At 38.2% G+C, this 17,882-nt stretch overlaps 1 protein-coding gene across 1 annotated transcript in view; it reads left to right on the top strand.

The window, feature by feature from the left end:
• The window catches only part of Aldh-III (Aldehyde dehydrogenase type III), a 260,715-nt gene that overhangs the window by 102,185 nt on the left and 140,648 nt on the right, over positions 1–17,882 (top strand). Inside the window, 2 exon segments of the mRNA XM_090371122.1 lie at positions 13,092–13,259; positions 13,872–14,101. Coding sequence (XP_090227248.1) covers positions 13,092–13,259; positions 13,872–14,101 — 398 coding nt within the window.

Raw genomic sequence — 17,882 nt, 5'->3', positions numbered from 1 at the left:
CCTGATTGTTAAACATACCAGTTCCTCAAATTCAAACTCAATTTTGAATTGTCACAATTTGAACAAAGCAAAATCACAATTATGATTTGACAATAGCATCACCTCCAAACTTATGTATTCTAATTGCATTATTAATCAAGGTTACAAATATACCAACCTCAGAACAGTTATAAGTTACGCACTTCCAGAATTGAGAACAAGCCATATTCACAATATTACATTAATACACCAACCGTTGAATTAAAATAATTTAATACTGTACATTATATAAACAATACAGAGGATACTGTAACATAATCTATTTACAATAACTGATTGTGAATAAAGCCTAAAAACAAAATAAAATACTAAATTTTAAAATACAATAAAATATATAAGGTTAAAAGCGTTAAAACTGTGCAATTGTAGCTTTCGGGGGCGTCCGCCTCCTTTCTGAACTAGAAATAATGCTTACGCAGCACATCCTTAAGCATCAGGTTCACAGCACACGTGATTGATCAGGCACATGAGCAAAAGCTCCTACATGTGCACCAGTACCGGAAGCAGCTTGGGAATGTGGTAAACTGAAACGCTCATCTTTTGAGAGGACTATAGCCTCAAAAAGGGGGGGAAGCCGCACACCCCTGTCCCTATTCGTGGTGTTGTTATCCGATGAGCAAATCCACAAGCTCTCGAGCCACTTGTGGTCCCAGAACCTATGCACCCGATCAAGGATGACAGCATTTTCTGGGGAGACCTGGTGCTGTCTTTCCCAAAAGTGTTCAGCAACAGCGGACTTATCAAACTCTGCGGTCTGTATGGCATTCGTGTTCCCCCCCCCCCCAGACGATCCTTAAGCCGCCACCCCATTTCCCCCACATAACATTCCCCACAATCCAGGCATTTAATCTCGTATATAACCCCACTACTAGAATCCCTTGATATGGGGTCCTCAACTTGTGACACTACTGTGTGCAACCTCCGACCCGGAAGCTGCACACAGCGTACTTGATAATCCTGAAATAACCTTGCAATGCGTTCTGTAAGGCCTGGATAGTAGGAAATGTAAACTGTGGTAACCGAAACAGCCAATTCTCTATGGATAGACTCCACTCCTCTACTATATTTATCCACGATCCTCTGGGGGTAACCGCATTTCATGAGGTCCACTGCAATTCGTGCAATTTCTTTCTCTCTCTCCTCAGAGGTACTACAGTGGGTCCCAATCCTATCAAATAGTGCCTTAGCGACGCTATTCTTATGTTGCCTTGTCTGAGCCGACCTATAGTGGGTGTACTGGCTCCGGCACATTGGTTTCTTATAAATTGTGGTTTTGAGCCTGGAGCTCTCTCTGTATACCATTACATCCAGGATGGGAGGGTACCACCTGCTTCTATCTCTGAGGTAAACTGTATAAATGGAGAAAAACTATTGAGAAGACCAAGCACATCTTCCTCTTTCCCCTTTTGAACAATAGTGAATGTGTCATCCACGTATCTTTTACCTCCTTCAAAAATCCTATTTTCTAACTCCTCCATGGCTAAATTCGCCACAATGACGCTAATAGGAGAACCCATAACTGTGCCATGAACCTGCTTGTACATCACCCCTTGAAATAACGTAGTACTCGAGAGACAATTCTACACCACAACAAATATCTTCATTGCTTAAATGAGACCTAACACTTAAAGGTATCATCATTCTGTAGGGCTATTTTAACACATTGAACCCCATGTGTTATAGGAATACTGTAAACAATGACACTACATCCAACGATATCATAATTTCATTCACCCCTGTAGTCTGGCTCTTCACAAAACTCACAAATTCTTTACTATCTTTAACAATGAATACAGACCGTCCCACTATGGGGGCAATCAGCTTTGCCAAAAATCTAGACAAAGCATAGGTAGGGCTACCAATAAAAGAAACAATGGGTTGTAAGGGGACCTCTACCTTATGCGTTTTTGGTAGTCCATAAAACCTGGGAAGCTGACACCCCGTTGCATGCATAGACCAAAACATTTCCTTAGAGATCTTCTCTGCCTTCAACCAGAGTTGCAAAGTCTTGTTGGCACGTCATTCTAGATCAGCTAATGGATTCCTCTGAATGATCTTATATGTGGCACTATCTTGCAACAAATCTAACGCTTTCTTATGATAATCTTCTTTTCTCAGTACTGCTGTTGAACTACCCTTATCTGCCAGTAACTACAATTTCATCATCTCGTTTAAGCTCATTCAATGCTCTTTTCTGATTAATATTAAGATTAGGAGCCACCGTTTTTGCCTGGCATAGAATGGTGGAAGCCTTTGTACGAATTTGATTGGCTAAAGACTCCGGTAATTTACTAATTGCCCTTTCTATGCCCATGGCTATCTCAGCAACCGGTGGTTTGTGGGGGAAAAGGTGGTTTGGGGGCAAATAGTCTATCCACAAAGCCAGAAAAGTCATTAAAATTTTCTTTATTTTCTATCAGAAGTGGAAGATCATCCACACTATATACCTCTGTGAAACATTGTAATTCTTGTCTATGATCTACATAATTATTACATTCGAAAACCAAGTGTTCCATTGTTTCTATAGTGCCATAACTACAGGACGGTGAAGTAGTCGAACCAAAAGAAAATAGTCTGGCTTTCAAACCATGTCCTGACAGTAAAAATGTAACGTTTAGTCCAGGGCACAGCCATGCAGTTTTATTTTTAGAAAACTCAGATACCACAGGAAAGAAGCAAGCAGTTACTCTGCCCACATCAGTGTTCTGCTATTTATTTTGCCAGTATGCTATTAATTCATTTCTAATTCTAATGTTGTCCTCTTTGGTTGAAACATCAAGATTTAGATCAAAATTATCAATTCTAGCAGGTAAATTTTTTTTCTTCTGAAGTATTGCAAGTAATGGTAAATTATTTCATATTGTATGGGCAATTTTCCTGTGAGAACCTGCACTGCCATAGTTGAGACAGGGTGGCAGAAACTAGTTGCCAGCAGGAAGAATCTCTGCGCTTGAGAGAGATCTGGCAATTGAAGAATTATTTACACGGTGCCTCCAGGCGCCAGCAGCATAACACATAACTGGAAGTAATATGCATGTATAATGCAATTTGAGAGTCACTGGTTTTATACCCCAGGCAGTTTTAGAGATTCTCATAATTTTCCCAGTAAAAGCTTTTATTTTATTTACTAGATATTTAGCATGAGCAGTAAATTTCAACTTATCAATTAATATGCCCAGGTATTTATATTGTTTTACCATCCTTAGCCGAGTGGTCATGAGCGGGAGTGCAGTAGCACACGCTCTTTGAGTAGACCGGGGTTCAAGCCCCTGACTGCTGAATATGGTTGATCTGTCAACCCGCACTGGACCAGCGTGGCAGATTATGGTCCATTTCCCTCAGCATGAATTGCTGAGGAGGCTTCCATCCTGCAGTGGGTTGATAATGGCTGCACTTTACCTTTTTTTACCATTTTGATTGCATGACCATTAATACTAACATTAGGTGGTCGATTGATGTTTAATGAAACTTCTAAAAGCATCTGTTTTGTCTTATTAGTAAAGATTGTCAATTTATGGACTTTGCACCAAGTGTTCAGGTCCAACAAGATATCATTTGCCCGATGTTCAAGCATTTGTCTAGAATCACCATAGACGAGGATAGCCAGATCATTGGTATAAGCTGCCTTAAGAAAGCTTTCATGCCCACGATTAAGCCACCCATCAAGGACCATAGCCTAGCAAACTGGTCCAAGCACAAAACCCTGAGGGCAGCCCCTGGTGACCACCTGCCTCGCTGAGAAAATCCCAGAGTAGACAACCAGACTCCTATTATCAAAATAGCTGGAGAAAAGCCTATAAATGGGAGAGGAAACCCCTGCCTCCCGGGACCTTGTCAGGACACTCTGCCACCATATGGTGCCAAAGGGCCCCTTGAAGTCCACAAAGAGGCGGAGGACATATTTCGAACCAGAAGAAGCCACAGAATCCAGTAAGAGCCTAATCGCATCTACCCATTGATTTACCTTTACAAAATCTGAATTGGGAATCAGCCTGTAAATTTTTGGAAGTGTAGTAATACAGAAATCTAGTAACTATTAATTTTTCTAAAACTAAACTTTTCCAGAAAAGACAACAGGGCTATTGGACGATAGGATGAAGGGGAATCAGCAGGTTTACTAGGTTTCAAAATTAACTTTAAATTAGCTACTTTCCAAGATTTAGGAAAAACACCATCACTTAAGCATTTATTCATCAGATTTTGGATAAGATTTGGATTAACTTCCATATTTGTTTTAGGATCACTACTTCACGCAAGTCTAAACCTGGACATTTGTTATCTCTGAGCATATTAATAGCTTTTCCAATCTCATTCTCATTAAATGCATCCTCCTCACTTGAGCCTATATACACAAGATGGTCTTTCTAATATTAGTCTCTGTGCTTCCTGGAACAGAAATGTCTTGGCTGATAATCTCATCTAATATTACATTCATTGACTCTTCCCAAGAGAGTTTCAGTCATTGGATTTAAAAGAGGAAAATACCTCAGCAGGGTGTAGTTTTTCCAGTGCCACCTTGTAGGCAAGACCCGAGGGTTCATTTTTTAAGGTCTGTTTAACAAGCTTCTCCAAAGAGGGTTTTTTTTTTTTATTGTAATATGCTTGCCTACCATCTTTGTTACAGGTCATACAATCTATCTATTTCATCTCTTGGTCTATTATTTCTTTTAGCTTTTTGGAAAATTTTCCTTTTTAATCTAAGATCCTTTCTTAGATTTGTAAGTTCCTATGAATTTGTAAATTCATAGGAACTTACAAATTTGTAAATTCATAGGTTTTTCCTATGAATTTTCCTTCTAACTGGGGTATCACAGATTCCAGTGATTAACACTCTCACTGTCTCAGCCTGTTCTTCATCAGGCAGCAAACCAATCTCATTATGTTCTTCTGTGCGCAGTTCTTTAACATTATTCTCAGCATTTTTTGTCTTATATCTAGGAAAATCAAAAGGCTTTCTATTATTTTGAGGATTGTAAAAGATTTCAAAAATGATAGGATTATGGTCACTAGCTGACCAGGAAGGTTGAACCATCCAATTTGTTATATGTTGACTAAAAGTTAAATTTGAAACCGTGACATCAGTATATGAAGAACCACTGGACAAGACAAAAGTAGGTGGATGTCCCACCGAGTTCCAGATTTTTAGATTTTTTGCAATTATAAAATCCTCCAATAACTCACTCCCCTTTTCAATTTGTTACAGGGGCATTCCACATTGTTGATGAAGCATTGGCATCCATGCATATACAGACAGTTCTCGCTTTAAGAGTTTTTGCTTTAAGAGTTCCCAGGTTTACGAGTTTTTTCTCTCCAAGTATAAACAAAATCAAAAATATGAACATCAATTGCAAAAAACGAATGTTAAACATTCATAAATACTGCATTTCAAACCACGTGCGTAGCTAAATACTGCATTTCAAACCACTTTACGATATTAATCAGTTCCAGAGACACCATCGTATTATAAACCCAATAACACATTGTTTTTTGTTAATTCGTTTCAAGATCTTGGAGGTTGAAATTTTCGCTGTATAACCAAGCTACTTATCTCTCTAAAATGTCATTTTTAAGGTTGTGAGCGTGGTTTGTAAATTGTATTAGTTACCAATTCAAATCATTAAAATGCACTACACTTTCATCGTTATCATATGTTCCGTTATAAGAATCAATTTTAAATGCCTTTGTGATATTTTTCTAAAGCACATTTCTGGAGGTCATGACCATAAAACAATAAAAACAATTTGCACTTTCTGATTTATTGGTCTTACTGTTACTTCAAGCAATTATAAATGGGTAGTAAACTCGAACTTCTTGCATTTGCGAAAATACCGATAGCTGGAATTGTGTGGTTTTTTACGTTATTATGGTGAAATGTGTTTCCCCTTTACTGAAATCTTCAATCATATAAAAAAACATAAATATATTTTCAGGATCTTCTCTTCATTCCTTTTTTTTTTAAGCTTCGTAAACTTGTTACTCCACGCAAATCGTGTTAGTTTCATTTGTGTGCTGTTAAAAAATACGTATGCATTCAATTGTGAAATTTATAATTAAAAAAGAAGATTATCTTGGAAACAAACGCCTCTTGAAACATTTCTGAAGAAGGCGATTCCTTGTGCAACAAACCAATGAGTGCCGAGCCAATAATGAGTTATCAACGAGTGTGCATTAGTCGATGATGATGAAGAATAAACATTCGTCAACATTTGTAAGTCGTAAATAATTTCTCTATTATTATAATTTGCTTGATTTTACAGGCAACGTTTTCATTTCTTTCGATAAATCAATCATTGTTTAAACATAAACTAATTGGCTAACTAATTTCGTTGTTGAGAATGTAACCCCTATTTTTAACCTTATGTCTATGGGAAATAAATTCCCACTTTACGAGCGTGCGCTAGGAATGAATTAACTCGTAAAGTCAAGAACTGCCTGTAATTAGTCACCTCCCAGCTAGTTTTATAAGAGCAAATTCATGAAAATTTAGAAAAGGTTCTATATTCTGAGACTGCTGAGAACATTGGAAATATTCAGCATCAAAGGCAGATATTGTTGGGATATCAGAGATGTTGTGTCACACAGACTTATGCATGCAATGAGGTGCCTCCGTAGCCAGGTGGGCAGGAGTGACAGTGCATAGCACATGCTTCTTGATTAGACCGGGGTTCGAGCTCGTGACCACCAAATACGGAGGATGCGGAAAGGTCAGGGAATGACCACCGCATATCCCCGGAGCAATATGACCTTAGTTGCTAATGCTCCCAAAAACCAAATAACAACAGCATGCAATACTACCTCGCAACTAGGCAATACTACCTTAATTTAACTACTTTGGTAGATGACTACATAAAATGATGCTTTTGCACTAACGTACATGTTAGTCATTCTACCTCGTAGCACGAGGCCTTTGCCCCTTAAATAATTTATAGTCTATATCACTGCACACCATTAGGCATCTCTCATATTGTGAAGTTATACATCATAACTGGATTGTCACTGTTGCAACACCAGGGTACCTGCCCACCCACCCACCGAAGAGAAGCCAACAAGCTTTGAAACGGTGCCATCTGGGTGGTGGTATCAGCTGAGAATAAATAAAACTAGTCTTCTCCACTGGTGAAGTGTTATTTATTCGAGGTAGTACAATACCGTGGCAACTCGTGAAGGCATTCACAATATGAGATATAACCAAAACGATGCCAATTTAATTAATTTAACTACTTTGGTAGATGGTTACGTTAAAATGGTGCTTTTGCACCATTTTAACGTAACCATCATAAATACTCAGTTTAGATCTATATCCTCTCATATGTTGATCAGTGCTCCTAAATAACAGGTTCAGTTTGGCCCTAGTAGCCCTTCTGCCATTAAGCCCCATCTCCATCAATAACCAAGTTGAGCAGTGATAACCGTATTCTGTCTGCTGCTACTAAACTTTATCCGCTAACCTTTATCTATAGCAATAACTTACTTCTAAACAGCCACACTGCTCCAATTTGTACAGCAGTCTTTTATGTGCAAAGGTTCACTTTTCTGATATCTAAGTATATTATGTTAAAATTTTTTGCATCTCATTCCTTTTGTTACTTTGTTATTATATCCAAAGATTGGTAAGACAAGAGTGCCCCTTAGCAAATCCATGCTGTGATTGCAGTATAACTGCATTCCTGTCAATATGATTCTGCATTAATTGTTAAACAAGTGTCCCCATTATTTTCCCTGGAACAGAAGTCATGCTAACAGGTTTGTAATTACTTATGTCACCCTTTGATCTCCCTTTGTGAATTGGGGATACATTCTCTTCTCCAATCTCTAGGAACCTTCCCTGAATTTTTAGTATGCTCTTATAATTATGGCTAAAGATTTGTTTACCTCTTTTGCAGTTTCTCTGTTTATAGTTGGATAGATCCTATACACCCCGTGTCTTTTTTTTCCATTTAGCTTCAATTTCTCTTTCACTTTCTTCTCAGTTATTACAAAATCCTTTAGTATCCTGTTAGAATTTGATATACTTCTATCATCTCCATCTGTAAAAAAATTCCTTGTGTGAATGTAAATGCAGAATACCTATTCAGTTTGTCAGCACCTTGAGCATGGTCATTAAAAGTTGCACCATTCATATTTAGTTGACCAATGTGATTCATCCTCTTCCTTCTGGTGTTTGCATAACTAAAGAAGACTGTCGCTTTTCTTTGCATTCTTTGCAGGGTACTCAGCTCAGGGGTTCTGACGTGCTGAGCTCAGCACGTCAGGGTTCATCCCACAGCGCCAGTTCTGCTTACCAAAAGTGGCCCACTGGGCACTCACATCCTTTCATCCTGGCTTCGAGTCAAGCAAGCCGGACTTCTCACACATTTAAAGTTTGAGAATAGGTTGAGGTCGTTTTGGCCCCAAGGCCTCTAATCATTTGCTTTACCGGATGAGACTGATTCCCTCGAGCGCCAGCTATCCTGAAGGAAACTTCGGAGGGAACCAGCTACTAGATGGTTCAATTAGTCTTTCACCCCTATACCCGGGTCTGACGATCGATTTGCACGTCAGAACCGCTGAGCTTCTTCAGAGAGACCTAGATAGACTTCAGGAATGGTCAGAAAAATGGCCGCTGTGCTTTAATCCAACAAAGTGTAAGGTATTACACCTGGGAAACAGTAATCCCAAAAAAACTTATTCACTTGGTGGAGTTCAACTAAACCCAGTACTGGAGGAAAGGGACTTGGATGTTACGATACGGTCAGACATGAAATTCTCTGGGCATTGTAAACAGGTTGCAAGGAAGGCCCATGGTGTCCTATCGATGATCTATCGAACTTTTGCAAGTAGAGATAGGGACGTGATAATCCCATTATATAAGGCTTATGTTAGACCACACTTGGAATACTGTGTTCAAGTATGGAGACCGCACCTAAAGAAAGACATCGAGCTTCTTGAAAGGGTGCAAAGAAGGGTAACTTGCCTGGTGAGATCGGCAAAAGGGCGTCCTTATGAAGAAAGACTTCGAATATGTGGGTTGCAGAGTTTGGAAACTAGACACCTTAGAGGAGATTTGATTGAGGTGTTTAAGGCTCTGAGAGGCATCAGTAAAACGAATGAGGACAAAATTTTCAAGATTATAAATGATGCTAGAACTAGGGGACATAAATTCAAGTTACGGGGGGGAAATGTTTAGATTGGACTGCAGGAAGTTTTATTTTAGCCAGCGAGTTATAAATTACTGGAATAAGTTGCCTTCATTGGTGGTAGAGGCCGACAGTTTGGGGAAATTCAAAGGTCATCTGGATAGTACTTTCGGGTAAGGGAAGCGCATAGGATGATAGGTTTAATTTCCTTTTTATTTATTTTTTATTTATTTATTTTTTTTATTTATTAATTATTATTATTATTATTTTTTTTTTTTTTTGTTTTTATCATTGTTTTGTTCGGTTTTTTTTTTTTTTTTGGCTGGTGCAGCATAAGCCATAGGCTTTCTTGCACCATGCGGCCGTTACTAATACTAATACTCCTCGTAATTTGCTTTAGCATGCCTTACCTCTTTTGTGCTTTTCTTGCTTACTAGTTTATATCTAGTCTATGCTTCTGTATCACCTGATAATCTATTATTATCAGGTTATGAGGTGATATTATTATCTTATGCATTTCTCTTTCTTCCACGAGTCTCATCAGTTTGTCTGACGTCCATTTAGGTCTAATCCTTGAACAGGTATCTCTTAGTTGGCGCCTCCGTAGCCAGGTGTGCAGGAGCAGCAGTGCATAGCACACGCTTCTTGATTAGACTGGGGTTCGAGCCTGTGATCCACCAAATATGGAGGATGCGGAAAGGTCAGGCAACGACCACCGCATATCCCCGGAGCACTAATACTCCTCACCTTAGTTGCTAATTCTCCTAAAATCCAAAATAACATCTCTTAGTTGATATATAAATCTTGGTAACGTTTATGAATACTTCCCTGAATGCTTCTATTTAGAATTTGCTGTTGGTAACATCATCAGTTGGTCCCATTGCACAGAATATAAAAACTGTTAGAACATTGTAGTCATCTTTATGAAAGCTTTGTCCTTGGCAGTAACAACATCAATAAACCATGATCACTGCTACCTAATGGTTCTTTTCATTCCACATTGTTTACTCTCTCTCTCTCTCTCTCTCTCTCTCTCTCTCTCTCTCTCTCTCTCTCTCTCTCTCTCTAATGCGCTGGTGTAGAAACAGTCACCAAGTAAATTCATAGAAGTATTGCTATTGTGTGGGTGACCAACACACAAATTTCAGTAAATATCTGGATGGTTAAAATCCACCATTGTAGGATAATCTGATTTACTTGCCCACCTTTTCATGTTCATTATACTGATCACAGGTCTGTAATGCACTTCTCTTATTTTTGTTTTTCCTGTGCTTATGTCACTCCAAACTGACTTGGTGTTGCACCAGCCACTCAGTGTTCCATCTGGTCAATTGGATGCTTTTCTTAGATTTTTTGGGCTTTTTAACTGAGAGCAAACCCCCCCCCCTACATCAGCTTGTCTTGATAGGTATTCCAAAATATGTTTCGTGTCGCATGTATTGGTAACAGTGGTGTTATGCTTTGCCTGTTTCGGGCTTATACAGTATTCACAATCATAGCAGAATAGACCTGGGATAACTCGCACCTTCATCTGGTAGCCATAGGAGAACTGCAAAAAAAAAAGAAAAAAAAAAGGTGGGTGCACGTGCACACATTTCTACAAATACAGATGGCTGTTATATATCACATTATTGGTATGCACTTATGTATTACCTATGTCACAAAAACAGAAAAGCAATTGCATATTGGCACTAGAGAAAGACTAGTAATAAGTTTGATTCAGCATGCAAAATACATATAAGAAACACAGTTAAATACAGAAACTTTTTGTTACTTGTGTAGTAAATTCTGCAGTACAGTAATACCCCGACTTACGCTACCCCGACTTACGCGAACTCGGAGTTACGCGGTTCTTGATTTTTTCGTTTGGCAACGCTGCCGCCCACTATCTTCAAGGTCGTTTTTCATATGTTATCGATATACGGTGCGACGGCGGAGAATGAGAGCGAAAGATGAACAAAATTCAACTTTGCTGCTTTTATGTTTCTTATATCAGTGAAGGGGAAACACATTTCACCATAATAACGTAAAAACCAACACAGTTCCAGCTATCGGTATAATCGCAAATGCAATTAGATCGAGTTTACTACCAGTTTATAACAGATTTCACTAGCAGAAACGCAACTGGATTTTTATTGTTTTATGGTAGTAACACCTAGAAATGTGAGGTGTTAATAGTGTATCTCTGCCTTTATGATGTTATTTATTCAGTTGCTACATGCGCGCAGCTTTGTTTATGCATATCAAGCGTGCCTCCTCGTTTTGTAATTGTGCTTTATTCCCTAAAAATGAGTAAAATACTTAATTAAAAGGTGTGAAAAGGAAGCGTCCTGGTGAAGACTGCAGATTCTGAGAGAAAAAGAAAAGCAATTATCGATGAACAGAGGCGGACTGGGTCAAAAATTCTTACCCGGGAAAATTTATAGTGACCTCATACTATGAGTTATGGCCAAAATCACACTGGCCCACTGGGGTTTCCCCGGTAAGGCTTATGGCCAGCCGCCTCTGTCGATAGAGAAAAAATATGAAATTGTGAAAAGCTTTGAGCGAAATGAAAGACCATGTGATATTGCACGTGCTACAGGCCTAAATGAAGCAACGGCAAAAAGCACATGACAATTACAAACTTGACAGGTTGAAAAGTGTAAAGGGCTCAATTGTAAAGGGCTTAAAATTTTTAGAAAACATAGACTCCAACGAAGAACGCGTTATAGCTACAAAGCAAGGAATAAAAAAATTATTAGCTTGCTACGAAGAAATTCTGCGTGAAAAAAAGAACGCGCTGTGTCGTCAGACGAATTTGTTAGATTTTATGAAGCCATCGAAATAACTTTTTAACATAAGTCATTTGTTTTTTTAATACATATTTTGTATTAATATGTATAAAGAACTGCAATTTTATTAATATTTTTCTTCTAAACTAGTGTTTTTGTTAGTCCTTGGTCCCAATTAAGCAAAATTTATATGTATTTATATGCAAAGTTGCACCCCGACTTACGCGATTTTCGTCGGACTCGCCTATCGCGTAACTTCGGGGTATTACTGTAGTCTGTTTTTTTTTAAATAGGCTCAAGGATCACATGATTTGTCCTTGCATGTCATGGGGGTTATGAACACTGTCCTGTGGCCCTTGTGAGCAGTTGCACTCTAGTATTCATATACATTTACTTTAGAGACACAATTTTCAGTTATTGTAATTGGATTTTATGTTTAAATTGATCCAAATATTATTGCAGTTTTAGTTTAACAATTTCTAACTTTAAATAATTTTACTTAATCAGCTGATGCTACCTTGTGGTGGTACCTTGTCATTAGTGTCGCTCAAAAACAGCATTGGTATACTTGTAAAATAAACATCAAACAACTTTATTTTTGAAAGAAAGCAGTTTATTCAGCAAATAATTTTAAAATTGTAAAATTCAAGTGGTCTTATTTAGTCCAATTTTAATATTAAATTAAAAAAAAAAATCCATTGCCATCTACATGGGAGTACATTATTGCTGGCATCCACTGGTATAACACTACTTTCAGTAGGTGTAGGATTCTTTGCCCATCTCTTGGGCAGATTGTGATAGTAGAGGTCAGGTTTTTAATGCTGTGGGCACTTGGAAGGAGGCCAAACAAAACAGCCAAAACAGTTCACCAAACAACACATTATTTGCACATTGGCCTATTCTACAGAATCTGTATCTCCACAGAGTAACACAGTGGAGTTTAACTGACATTTCTGGTATTTCATACGTTAGACATACATACATATATTGCCCTGTACATAAGGATTTAAATGCAGCGAACACTTAATTTGCATAATGGAAATTGCAATTTTTACTGTGAATTTTTTTTAAATAGCTGTTTTATGGAACTTTTTTAAATAGCTAATGTTTTATGAAACTTTTTTTTATACCTAATGTTAACAATTGATTTTGTAATTCTTAGGAATGTTACCATGTTGTGACTGGAGGGATATCAGAAACAACAGAATTGTTAAAAGAAAGATTTGATTATATCTTTTTTACTGGATCTACTTCAGTAGGAAAGATTGTTCGCAGTGCTGCCAATGAACATTTAACTCCAGTTACTTTAGAAATGGGAGGGAAATGGTAAGTCTTGGTAATCAAATAAGAATAAGTTAAAATGAAAAGGTAAATTTAACTTCTAAAATATCAGCAAATTAAAATTTGTTTTGAATGTGAATAGAAGTTCTAAAATAGTATACATTTTTGTCACTGCTAAATATAATAGTTATAAAATTTTGCCACAAGTTTTGATTACTTTAATATCCAGTTTTTTTTCCCTTTAGTATATTTATCTTTAAAATGATTTAGATACTTCAGAATTTTAGCTGTTATTGATAACTTGAGTACTTTGTTTACTTAAATAGTAGGGATAGGATTATATTCTGTAAGCTGAATTACAAGAAATGTTTTATACATTCTTTTACTGCAATATTTTATTTATTTTTTTGGATACATCTAAATATCTCTCTCTCTCTCTCTCTCTCTTCTCTCTCTCTCTCTCTCTCTCTTCTCTCTCTCTCTCTCTCTCTCTTCTCCTCTCTCCTCTCTCTCTCTCTCTCTCTCTCTTCTCTCTCTCTCTCTCTCTCTCTCTCACACACACACACACACACACACACACACACACACCATAAAAAGCAGTTGGAACAGAATGTCATTGTTTACTTTTTCTTTATTGCTCCTCTATTATGCATGAAAACAGTCTGTATATGTTGATGCCTCTGCAAATATTGAGGTGACTTCACGACGACTCATGTGGGGAAAGCTGATTAATGCTGGACAAACTTGTGTTGCACCAGACTATGTCCTGTGTACTACAGAAGTGCAAGAGGAACTTGTTAAAAAAATCAAGAATGTTTTGGAAACTTTCTATGGTGATAACATGAAGGAGTCTACCAGTTTAGGAAGAGTCTTAAATGATAGACATTTTAAGTAAGTTATTTAATTTCTCTGTTTTTTTAAAAGTTCTTCTTTTTCATCATGAAATGCTAATAAGTTAGGAGGATAGTTGCATAATATAATTATGACATGATAATGCTACTGATAACAGTATCAATTTTGGTATCTAGTGTACTTTGCCCTGTCTCATTTCTTTCAAAAATCTAGTCTTCCCTAATTTTGTGCAAAAAAAAAAAAAAAAAGTCTTTCGCAACCATGCTCATGTTTCTAGATAAGATAACGTGGCTGCCTGTATTTTGTGTTCGACAAACCTTAATAGTTTTATATCAGTTTTCTACTGTTGTCACTTACTGCTTTCTGTAGTAGATCTGTGCTGACTGACATGAAATACTGATGGCATTTTTTAATTCAACACTGGATGTTTTATAAAATCAGGTAATTTAATCTTAGTATGTTGCTCCTCGCTGCTTCGAGAATTAGTATTATTTGTGGCAAACAATGCAAGAAAAAAAAAGCATTTTTTTTGTTGATGTTAAAAAAAAAAAAAATCTCCTATCACCTGTTCATCTCTAATAGTTTGTTTAGTTCTTACTTGAATTTATTCAAACTATCCATTTCTACATCACAGATGCAGATTTATTCCAACAATCAGCTACCGACTGGCATAAGGCAAACTTCCGCACGTCTATCCTTCAACCATTCTTCTTCAATTTGAATTTATGTCCCTTCATGTTTGTAGTTTGAGCAAGAGGAAGGATTCCATCAGCTTTAAGCTTACTGAATCAATTCAAACATTAAACATCTGAATCAGATTTTCATGACAGTCCCTAGTCTCCAAATGCTACAATTTGCAGAAGTGGAGCCTTTCCTGTTAAGAGTGCTGTTTTGTTCCTCTCATTAGTCTTGTTTCTCTTTTCTGCACCCATTCCCACAGATACACATCATTTCTTAAAATGAGGCTTCTAGACCTATATGCAATACTCAAGATATAGCCTAATTATTGCCTTATACAATGGGATAATCACCTCCTTATCCCTGTTGGAAAAATTCCTGTGTATAATAGATAAAACTGCATGAGTTGCCCCTGTCAGCTTGTCTGCACTGCTCAGACAGTTTCATATCTGACTGCACAATTACCCTTCTCCTCGGGTGTTTTCATTTTCCACTACCCTGAGTGTGGTATCACATAAGTGGTATGTTTATCTGGGAATACTACAAAGGGTACTAGGAAAGTTTTGCAATACAGCTTTGTTTATTTAATTTTTTCAAAGTAATTTCCTCTACATTCAATACACCTCTCCATCCTCCGAAACCATCTTTAAACCAGTTCTGCCAAGTTTCACTAGGGAGTAAAGCACACTCGTTGTCCCAAGCCCGTAGAAGGTCCTCATCACTGGAAAACCGCCTCCCTTTTAGCTTCATTTTCACATGCGGGAACAGTGCAAAGTCGCAGGGAGCAAGGTCTGGACTGTAGGGAGGGTGCTCGAGAAGTTTCAGTCCTGTCGTGGTCAAATATTCGGTGCAGGCTTTGGCGCGGTGAGCTAGAGCATTATCGTGATGGAGGTACCAGGTGTCCATTCTTGACTTTGGCCGCAGGTTCTTCATAGATCCAATGACTTTAGGCAGGCATTGTTCAGTATACCACTTAGCTGTGACTGTCTTCTGCGTGTCCAAAACGACACGTTCCACAAATTCCACTCGATTTGAAAAATACAGCTATCATTTTCTTCTTTACAGATTGGGATTTTCTGACAATTACGGGTGTGTCGTCATCATCAAAGACCCAAACTTTGTTTTGAGCCTTGGTCGGCAGATCATAATAGTACAGCCAAGTCTCGTCACCTGTCACGATGTTGTTCACATACCGAGATTGTCCCTTATCAAACTTTTTTAACATCTCCCGGCACCAAGTCACACGTCGTGTCATCTGCTCTTCAGTCAGTTGATGCGGCACCCAGAGAGAACAAAGTTTCTTCACGTGCAAATGATCTTGCAGAATCGAACGAATTGCTGGTGCATTTAGGCCCAAAGTATCCTCTATCTGTTGATAGGTCACTCGCCTGTTTTCGTCAAGCATTTTCCTCACAGCAGTAACGTTTTCCTCCGTAACTGACGTTCGTGGCCTTCCCGGCCTCTCAGATTCCTCCAGAGTGAAATTTCCCCTTTGGAATTCTCTATACCACCTGAATATCGTTGTACGATGTGGACAATCATCAACTAGTACAAGAGTCATTTCTTCTAAGCACTGGTCTATGGTTAAACCACGCACGAAATTATACCGCAAAACTGTCCTTATCTCATTTCGTGACCACGATGCCATCGCAAGCACTTTACACTCTCACTACTAATGAATAACTGAGCCCATCGACTTGGCGCGGTGGCTACTATGCACGTATGAACATGTCTCAACATGCAGCAACAAGCAGCTTCCTGTGATTCATTGTTGCGTCATATTGCAAAACTTTCCTAGTACCCTTTGTACTATGTATATGCAGTACCTCACATTTGTCAATGTTAAACTACAATTGACACTTCTCAGCTCATCTGCCTAATTTTTCTAGATCTTGTTGCATTCCATGATTACTGTCATTAACCATCCTAATAACCTTCATGCCACCTGCAAACTTAGATATTAAACTTGATATGCCTTCATCAGTATCATTGATAAAAATAAAAACAACTGTGGGATTGGCACTGAACTCTGGTGGACTACCCTAATAGCATTTGTCCAAGAAGAACAGTGTCCATTGATGACAACTCTACCTACTCGCACTCAACTATTCCTTTATCCACAGGAGTAACTTGCTCCTAATGCCATACTACTCCAATTTGTAGAACAGTAATGAAAGATTTTCAGAATTCTAAGTACATGATGTCAAAATTATTTTTTGCATCTGTTCCCTTTGTTACCGTAACATAGTAGCCAATCATATTGCTCAGAGAAAATCACCCCTTAACAAATCCATGCTGTGACAGCATATAACTAATTCCTGTCTAAATAATCCTGCATTAATTCTTTAATGAGTTGACTCCATTGCTTTTCTAGAACAGAAGGGGATCACAAAGGGGATGAAAGGGTGCACATCTCCAGTCCATAGGGACCTCCCTGAATCCAAGGATGCTGTCATTATGACTAAAAGTTTGCTTACCTACTTTGCTGGCTCCGTTAATATCATTGGTAGGTCCCTTTCTCCTAGGTGCCTTTTTTCTTTTTTATGTTTACAACTTGTGCAGTCAGATATGAAGTTTTCTGAACAGTGCAGACAGGCTGCCAGATTAGGTCAATGATATACGTGAATTTTGTGAGCAGGGATAAGGAGTGGATTATCCCCTTGTATAAGGGAATGGTCAGGCACACTTTGAGTACTGTGCACAGGTCTGGAAGCCTCATTTTAGGAAGGATGTAGAGTTGTTAGAATGAATACAAAGAAGGGCAACGAGATTGGTGAGGGGAACAAAGGGATGCTCTTACCAAGATAGGCTTAAGTTCTGCAAATTGCAGCACCTGGAGACTAGGCACATGTGAGGTGATCTGATTGAGGCTTTGAACGAGTTGAGCAAGCTCAATGCTGATGGGATTCTTCCTCCTGCTCAGATTGCAAAAACTGAAGGGGCATCAACTGAAATTGAGGAAAGACAGTTAGAATAGATGTGTGGAAATTTTCCTTTAGCTATCGGGTAGTTGATTACTGGAACAAACTTCCATCTGTTGTTGTGAAGCTGATAGCTGAAATAAATTCAAAGCAGAACTAGACAAACATCTGGAACGAATGGATGGGTGAAATGGGAAGGTCCCCTCCCTCCTCTTCACTGA

This window comes from Mastigoproctus giganteus, chromosome 4 (genome assembly GCF_048544385.1).
Source record: "Mastigoproctus giganteus isolate SK-2022 chromosome 4, ASM4854438v1, whole genome shotgun sequence".
Taxonomy (NCBI): domain Eukaryota; kingdom Metazoa; phylum Arthropoda; class Arachnida; order Uropygi; family Thelyphonidae; genus Mastigoproctus; species Mastigoproctus giganteus.
This window is presented reverse-complemented; position numbering and strand designations above follow the sequence as displayed.